We start from the raw sequence: 9,379 nt of genomic DNA, 5'->3' as shown, positions 1-9,379 counted from the left end.
TCACGAATGTTGAATGGTAACAACGCCTCCACTCAGTCCACACGAACGAATTCCTTCAATCTCAGTGCTAGATACTACAAATGAAGGCTTTGAGTGTGTGTGTGTGTGTGAGAGAGAGAGAGAGAGAGAGAGAGAAATGAAATTTCAACTGCACAAGGGTTCTATTTATAGAACCACTTGTGTGGGCTGCAAGCTAAAAAGCCCACTTAAGTGTATGTGGCTCATATCTTATGATATACCAAAATCACTTAAGCACGTGGTACCTTACCATATTTCATATTCTACTTAAGTGCATCGTACCTTACGATGTTCTACAATTCACTTAAGTGCATCGTACCTTACGGTGTTCCTTATTTACTCTATCTCTCATCAATCTATCCTTTTGTGTGTGACCCTGTAGATTCTTGCAACATTGATAATTATATTAAATCACGTATTTAACATAATAAACAGTGAGCAGTATTTAGCAACACATCTCTACTACCCAAGACACGAAAATGTCATGTGATCCGACAAATCCTTTTGTGATAATACTTATGTGTACAATTACCCTTTTTTCCCTTATGTCTATATTGAACACAAGGCATAGACCGTGTCATCTTTGTCCAGTTCAATGTTGGGCCCTTAGACATTTATCCTGTTATGCAAGATGGGCAAATTCTATCTAGGTCACTCATGTCCCTCAACATGCTTCGTGGAGTACCCATCAATTGTCTTTATGGTCATCCAGTTACAGACAACGTTTGATCAATAATAAGGCACTCGACTCTACATCTAGGTTCCATAGTGGTTTCAGGTCAAAGGGTGGTATACACCATTATCACCATGAGAATAACTTATGACACTTTGCATACCATTCTATATAGTATTCTCATAGCGGGTCAATCCAGTATAAATATTACTCTTAATATTCATACCTATGTTTAAGACTTGATAACTCCTTATCCATGATCCATGAGATGTGATCATCAGTCTATATACATAATAGTCTTAATGCTTTAATGTTATCCCACTTTATAACAAAGCTCGACTACATATACTTTAAGAATAATGTCCTAGTGTTTAATGGAATCTCATGATTAAGTCACACTTGATACATAAACGGACTAGCTATTCTAGGGACTTTATTAAACAAACATAATAAAGAAAAATCCTTTTATTATTAATAAATAATTCGATACAAGTACCAAAAGTATTGGCCTCTAGGGCTTACACCAACAACAAAAGGGTTGGAAGACGTGCAAAATCTTGAAATTTTTTAATTTTTTGCCAAGATGATGTGATTAATTTTATTCATAGTCACGTCATTTGTATGTTTGGAATTCTTGAGAACATAATCACGAACCAAGGTTTAGTGTTCATAGGTCGAAGGATGGCCAAGTTCACTTTAGAATCAGGAATCAATTGGTAACTTCTACCCTCTATTACGCTTATGCAAATGGTCAAGTTGAAGATGCAAACAATATCATACTTGGCCTGATTAAGAAACATGTAATCCAAAAGCCAAATAATTGGCATAAGACATTGCACCAGGCACTTTCGTCTTGTCGAACAACTCCTACGAAAGTAACTAACTCTACGCCTTTTCGATTAACATTTGGCCATAATGCAGTCTTGTCTGCTGAGATATGCTTACAGTCGGTAAGAATCCAAAGGCAAGGTAAGATTCCATTTGTCTATTATTGGCATATGATGATGGACGAGTTGGTCTACTTGGATGAAAAAATGTTAGCTTCCATATACGTTCTCATAAGAAAAAAAGAACGAATAACTAAATCCTAAAACAAAAAGGTTAAGTCAAAAGAATTTACAGTTGGAAATTATGTTTGGAAGGTTATTTTTCCCATGGATCGAAAGGACAAAATCTTAGACAAATGGTCCCCAAACTATGAAGGTCCATTTCGTATTAGCTAAATATTTTCAAATAATACATATGGAGTCGAAGAGTTGGCGGGTTTTAATAACAGAATCCTAAATCTAAATGGCAAGCATTTGAAAAAGTATAAGCATATGCTGCAAAAAATCAAGATATTAGGAGAATGCTAATATATGAGAGGGTATAATGCTAAAATGGCATTAATTAAACAAAGCCAAAATGGCAAAGTCATTGATACAATTAATTGAAGTATAGAGAGAGCGAGAAATTTAAGATTTCAACTCAGTCTTAGGTTCCGCCAGTAGGTCGATCGAAGACAAATTTTGGTTGGGTGCTAGTTGATAAAGTAGGGTCGAAGGTTCCGCTAGTAGGTCGAAGATCCGTTATGGCAACTATGCCAAACAAGGTATGGGTTACCATTCAGCAACACAAATGAAAAGTGTTCGTAGAACCTTCCCATAAGATAAGAGATGCAATGAGCATGTTGGGATTGCACATAATGCCAATTCATGAAAACTGAATCAAGTCATAAGTCTCTTGATCCCTCAAGAACTGTCTTTTCTTATGTCATACCCTAATTTTCAGCCCTAAGATGCCACCATCATTTGTATCATTTGCGCTACATCTAGCATCTTTGCATTACTAACCTATTGAAAATACAAAAAGATTTTTTACTTTGTTTGTCTTAAGTTAGGGTTTTGCACCAAGAGTTTTCAAAGATTGATCAATCAAGACTTGGCATTAGTTTCAAAACTTCAAACTCCTCATCCTTCCCAAGTGATCAAGTTACTTCCATCAACAAGAATCAAGTTCAAGATCATTCCATCTCAAATTCATCAAGGCCAGAGTTCATCTGATACCCTTAACTAGGGTTTTGACCCAAAGTCAACTGGTTGACTTTTTAGCCAAGACATGATCCCAAAGCTTGAAGTATGGTTCAAAGACTTCAAATTTATCATAAGTGATCCATTCACATAATCCAATATACCCAAGAGATCCAATTCATTAAAGATTGCAAGAATTGGATTCATTTAATACAAAGTCAACTAAGGCAAAGTCAAAGTTTGACTTTTTAAGATTTTTGGTCAACTATGGACTTTTCAAGTCAAGGATTATGAAAATATGATCATTGAAGTCATTTGATCAAGTTTAGTCAAGAAAATCAAGGTTACTTGCAAAAAGGGCAAAAATGGAGAATTTGAAATTTTTACCAAGTCCCTAAAAATCATGTTCAAGTACCAAACTTTCCAATGCCATAACTTGTTATCTAAGCCACCATTTTCTTTGCTCCAATGATCAGATTAAAGACCTTGTTTCATACTTCAGCTAGGTCCTAGGTGAGGAAACCTCAAAAAATGCACGAATAAGGAGATATAGGGAGATAAAGTAGCTTTAATTCAACAAGAAGTACCATTGAGCTCCCAAATGGACTTGGATATGATACATACCAACTCCAAGCCTCAAGTCAACCCCTATGCTTCAACAAGGACATCACAAAACACTCAATGAACTCCTTTCTTTTGCCATGCTTCCCACTTGGAGAATTATGCAAGAACCAACCAAGCAAGCAATTAAGTACAAGCCATGATTATTTTATGACATCTGAGGCTTCTTTAACCCTCAAGGATACCTATAAATAGAGGACAAAGTCTCATCTATCCACACACCAAGCTTTCAAATAAAAACTTCATTCTTGATAGCTTTTTAACCTTAACCTCTATTCTCTCATTTGGCTCGTGCATTCTGCAAACCAAAGGTTCCAATCATCTTCTGGGAACTCATAAGCATTAGGAGAAGTATCAAACAATAGCTAGAAATAGTGTTGAAGAGGCATTGAACCTTGCTCCAATAAGTATACTCTTGCACTTTAAAACACATCATACATACGTCATTTCATTTTGATTTCTGAAGCAAACATGTAACGTTTATTGTGTTAAGAAGGATCATTAGCTTACATTTCATTTATATTATTGTTTATGTGAATTTAAGTTGCATGAAACCTAAAGTTTCAGTTTTGGTTTTTTCCTTCGTGCATCTTCATCTTTGAGTATTAGCTAAAACATATTGTACCATTGTGTTTCTTACATTTTTCTAAGTGATTTTGATCTTTATTTCATGAAAAATGGTTGAGAAATGAGAGAGATATGTTTGTTTAAAAATCTGAAAAAAGAATGAAAGGAAAAAAATGAAAATAAGAGAGAGAAGCTAGAGGTTGAAGATGATGTTGAGTTGGCATTGAAAAAGTCAAAGGAACCGTGTTATATAATATATACAATTGTTTGCGTCTTAATTAACAAATGTATCGCCACCCTAGTGGTAGAAGCGTACGCCTTAAGTCACTTGTAACCAAAAGGTCTTGGTTTGAATCCCCCTCGCCCCATCCTTTTTTTTTTTCAAACAGTGCATGGAACCCCAAGAGCATGGGTTCGAACATGGCCAGTGTAGTGTTTATTTTTTCTCACTTGTTAAAATGTTCATTTTCCTTCATAACTTCAGATATCCATAACTTTATGATCCCTTAACATTTTTGACCCATTATTTTTGCCATATGTTCATGAGAATGTCTATTTTATTATGACACCAACAAATCCCAAAAATATTATTCATTTCACCACTTTTGATTGGATGGAAAACATGTTCTTTTAAGTGTTTTTTTAAGGCTCCTAATTTATTATTTTGGCTTATGTCTTGTTTGTTCTTGATGTTGAAAGTTTGTATGATTAAAGCACACTCTTTTAAATGTTGATTGTTATCATTAACATGTTTGAACTTGATTATCTTCATACAATGTATCAATTGATTCACCTTGAAAACATGTTTGAATGAACGGTTAGGAGGTGATTAGGTTTCCACTTAAGCTTGGTCTTATCATGAATTTTGATTCAAGTTTAATGTTTATTTTGTGAAGACTTATAATGTGATGCATGTTTGACATAAATTGATTCATGTTATGTTTACCATGTATCAATTAATGCTTTTACCATGTCAAATATGATTTTGTCTTCACCATCAGTGTGTTGTGTCTTGTGATGTTATGTGAAACTTCATCATGTCTTTTTTATGTTTATCCCAATGCCTAAAAAACATGATCAATATTGTCATCCATACCTCACCCACCTTGTGATTGTCATTGTATTTATCCATATTTTGTGCCTTAATGTTAATGCATGTTCAACCTTGTTATTTTTTATATCCAAAGGAAGGGAATCATGACATTCTTGTCATTTTGCATGTGTGTGTTCATCTGCATCCTATAAAACTTTGATTCCCCTTAATCCAAAACTTCTAGATACAATCTTAGGTTCCCCTCAATGTAAACCTTAGGATTATATATATATCCTTCTTATAACCACTTTGATAATAAAATTTGACTTAGGTCATTGTTTTCCCTTTTATTTCTTAATCAAATGCTTCAAAACACTTAAGCATATATAAAGATCTTTTCATAAGACCTAAAAAAACACAAACTTAATTCAACCCCTTTTGCCACTTTGGCTTTTCCATGTTTAAAACCTTTTCATAAAAGGATTAGACATGAGTCATCCATAGTTAAGATTTAAATCTCCTACCCCATAACATTGTTGAGATTAATATTGATTCTTTTCCATTTAGAAGAGGTATGTGGCATACTTATTGATTATATATCTAAGTGAGATCCCTTCTTTTAATTTGATGCAAAGATCCATCTTCCACATGTTTGTGGTGGTTTAAAAGTGAGTTTTCTCCTTAAGATGACAATTTGTCTCTTTCTCATTAAATCAACCCCAACAAATCCCTTCTTATTTTTGAACCCGAACTACGAGGTTTTGATCCTTCACGGGTACGTAGGCATACGACTCAATGTCTTTCCAAATCACCAAACAACAAAAATGTGTTCTTTTTCTCATCTCCCCAATCAAATAACAAACAATTTTAAACCAAACACATATGTTTAAAAGGTTCCTGTAGAGTACTATATATGATTAGGATGCTAATACCTTCCCGTTTCATAACACATCCTCGTACCTTAGAATCTCCCCCCTCTTTTTGCTTGCTTAAGTTTAATCTTCTAGCTTCGCATATATATATATATATATATATATATATATATATATATATATATATATATATATATATATATATATATATATATATTAAAGTTCGGTGGTGATATTTTGATTCATGAGTCAAGTCTAATCACTAGCTTGGTCTCTGATTCTTCACCGCGACAGAAATGGCGACTTCACTAGGGAAAGAATATTAAGTGGGTGATACCTAAATTGTTTATATGTGTTTATTATTATTATTATTATTATTTGTTGCTATGTTTTCTTGGGTTTCATTACGGAGATCTATAAGTGGTGAGGAAATCCTAACCCGAATTAGAGAATACAAATAAGATAGGATGGTGGTTTTATCAAAGTTACATGTCTAGAGTAACCATAAGCATGATTAACATATGATACAACCTTGCTCAGTGGAGACCCCTTTGATGGTAATATTTATTGTTGCGAGTAAATCATAGTGGAATTATTATCTTAGACCTGGGAGTCTAAGAAACTGAGGACCTTTAGAACTCTTTCAACCCCTCTAAGACTTTTTAGGATGTAGTGCGGAGATTATCCATGTGTAAGATCTGAGGTAATTGTTACACGATGCTACACTTAGACGAGTTTCTCTTGAGAATATTATTGGTCTGCGAGCAAGTCATTAAACCGATAATATCCTAAAGATGGATCTATGACTCTGGGGATCACTTTAGAACCTTATTCTACAGGTACAAAATAAACCCATTAGTTCATACATTGTGGGATGGTTAGACCCTTGGCTCCATGCTTAATGTCAAAACCCTAAACTCATATTTATGAAACATGCATTCATGTATCCATAAAACCTTTTTGCATAAAAACCAAGAAACTCAATAGTTTTATTTTGCAAATATCGATAGGTAAAATGGAACTTGGAAGGAGGAATACTAAGAAATACACTTTCAATAGTCCTGACTTAACAGAGCCGAAGAAGCTTGGTTCTATGATAGTTAGTCCAGAGGATTTCAGAGCTCGATATGGAAGACTTATGGGTATCTTGAAGACCAAGGTTGAAGATGGAGTTCTCAACACCCTGGTACGGTTTTATGATCCACTATACCATTGCTTCACATTTCCAAACTACCAGCTTATGCCTACTCTAGAAGAATACTCTTATTGGTTTGGTTTGCCAATCTCTGACAAATTGCCATTCAGTGGTTCAGAGAAGACCCCTACACCAGCAGCTATTACAGAAGCACTTCACCTAGAAACGTCTGTTGTGAAGGCCAACTTCATTAAAAAAAGGAGGGATTCTAGGTTTAACCTCTAGATTTCTGATGGAGAAAGCCTTTATCTTTGTAGAAGCGGATAATAGAGATGCCTTTGAAGCCATTTTTGCTGAACTCATTTATAGAATTGTGCTCTTCCCAAACATTGATGACTTTGTGGATGTTAATGTTGTACGAATCTTCTTAACTGGTAACCCAATACCCACATTACTTGGAGATACCTACCATTCTATCCATCACAAGACTAAGAAAGGTGGTGAACCATTCTTTGTTGTTCACCTCTCCTATATAAGTGGTTTATTTCTCACTTACCCAGATCCAGGCTCTTCAGGGAGAATCCACAGAAGCTCAGATGGTCTCAGAGGTTCATGTCCATTGATAAAGGGAATATACATTGGTATGACCCCTCCTATGATGTTGGAGTGATTATTGACAATTGTGGTGAATTTCCTAATGTACCTCTCCTTGGTGTACATGGGGGATTTAACTACAACCCCATCCTTGCCAGATGTTAGTTAGGATATCCTGTGGCAGATAAAATCGATAACCTTTTGTTGTCAGGTTTCTTTTACCTTAACAAAGAAGAGAGTTCTGGTTTGAAGGATAGAATCATACATGCTTGGCACAACATTCACAGGAAAGGAAAAAACAGATTAGGAAGAAAGAATTGTGTTGCTTTTGAGCCCTACACCCAATGGGTTTGTGCTAGAGCCAGTGAACTTAAGATGCCCTATGCTCTTGAGAAGCCCTCATTCCCTTATGCTATAACATCATCATCCACCATTCCTATTGAGAATAGGGAAGAGTTTCAAGAAATTTTGGCTAGGTTGAAATTGGAAAGAGACACTTGGGAATGCAAGTATCATGTCTTGAATGATAAGAAGATGAAGATGGAGCAGCACCTAAAGGAGAAGGATGATTTGACTGAGATTTTGGACTAGCAAGTTGTGAAGAAACAGGAGAGACAAAAAGGTTTACTTCTCTCTAAAGTCCAACCATTTCATGAGTACTCCAGCATACCTCCTACCTCAGGTGCTTGGAAGGGAATCATCGACAAGCTTATGATCGAGAACGCTCAGCTAAAGAGGCAGAAGAGGAAGCATCATCCAGCAACAGGACCTTCTACATATGAGATTACTTAGGACTCATAGACTTAGTTGTTTTCCTCTTGTATTGTTTAGGATCGTTGAAATTGTATTTCAACCTTTGTAATCCCTCAATTGTTTAATAAAAAGAGGTTTTTGTTTATCTTATACCAAATTTTGTCTTTATAATATTTGCAATAAATTATTGTGTTTCTTAAAAATTAAAACTCATCTTTTGCATCTGCATATCATGCATCATTCAAGCACAAGTTCCTACATTTCAAGAAACTTACACGTGTCTGTAGCGGGGTATTCGTTACCATTAGAGATATTGACTAAATCCAAGGTAAATCATACAAGTCGAGTCGCCACCGCACTTCTATTTATCCAAAGGAATGGTTAGAAAGCGAACAAAAACCTAAAAGTTTTATCGAATCAAAAACTAGTAAAAGAGAGTCAGAGATCTGGGTAAGGGGGTTGGTTATGCAACGGGAAGGTGTTAGGCACCCAAAACATCCTAGGTACTCCTAGGGAGCCCTTTTCATACTCGTTGTAAGGTTGTTGTTTTGTGAAAATTTTGTGCAAACATGATTGAAGAGATGAGAAGAGAATGTACAAGTTTATTTACATTTTGTGTTTGGATGGATAACCCATTGCCTATGTACCATCTTAAAAAAGATTAGGATCAAAACCTCGTAGTTCGGGGTAAAAATCTCAAAAATTAGTTGGTGAATTGATTGGTCCAAAAGCCTTAAGATCTTTTGTTATCCAAGGGAGAAAACTCAACCAAACCACAAATCCACCATGTGAGGATAGCTTCAACATGCTAGTGAGGGGTTAACCCTATAATAAGCATGGAAGACTCATTGTCCATCACTAAGGATATAGGTGAGCATTACATCTACCACCAAGATAACTCAAACCTAATAGCTAAAGGTTATGAAAATTTTGATTAAGGAAGTGGCCATTGGAACCACAAAAAGACATTTGAATGGGTTATGTTTACCAATGAAAAGTATTTACAAAATGGTCAAAGTTGACTTAAAGATTCAATTCAAGATAAGTGTTATGAAAAGAAAGTTTGAAAATCAAAAGCCTAAGGCTTGGGTTTCTAGTGTTGAA

General features: G+C 35.2%; 1 protein-coding gene across 1 annotated transcript; it reads left to right on the top strand.

The window, feature by feature from the left end:
* Nucleotides 1–7,220: 7,220 nt before the first annotated feature.
* Nucleotides 7,221–8,113, top strand: LOC127079912 (uncharacterized). The gene is made up of 2 exons (XM_051020263.1): nucleotides 7,221–7,569; nucleotides 7,734–8,113. Exons 1-2 carry the CDS (start codon nucleotides 7,221–7,223, stop codon nucleotides 8,111–8,113), a joined length of 729 nt encoding a protein of 242 aa, XP_050876220.1.
* The last annotated feature ends 1,266 nt before the right edge of the window (nucleotides 8,114–9,379 follow it).

This window comes from Lathyrus oleraceus, chromosome 5, assembly GCF_024323335.1.
Source record: "Lathyrus oleraceus cultivar Zhongwan6 chromosome 5, CAAS_Psat_ZW6_1.0, whole genome shotgun sequence".
Lineage (NCBI taxonomy): Eukaryota > Viridiplantae > Streptophyta > Magnoliopsida > Fabales > Fabaceae > Lathyrus > Lathyrus oleraceus.
The sequence above is the reverse complement of the archived record's forward strand: the minus strand, read 5'-3'. Positions and strand labels throughout refer to the sequence as shown.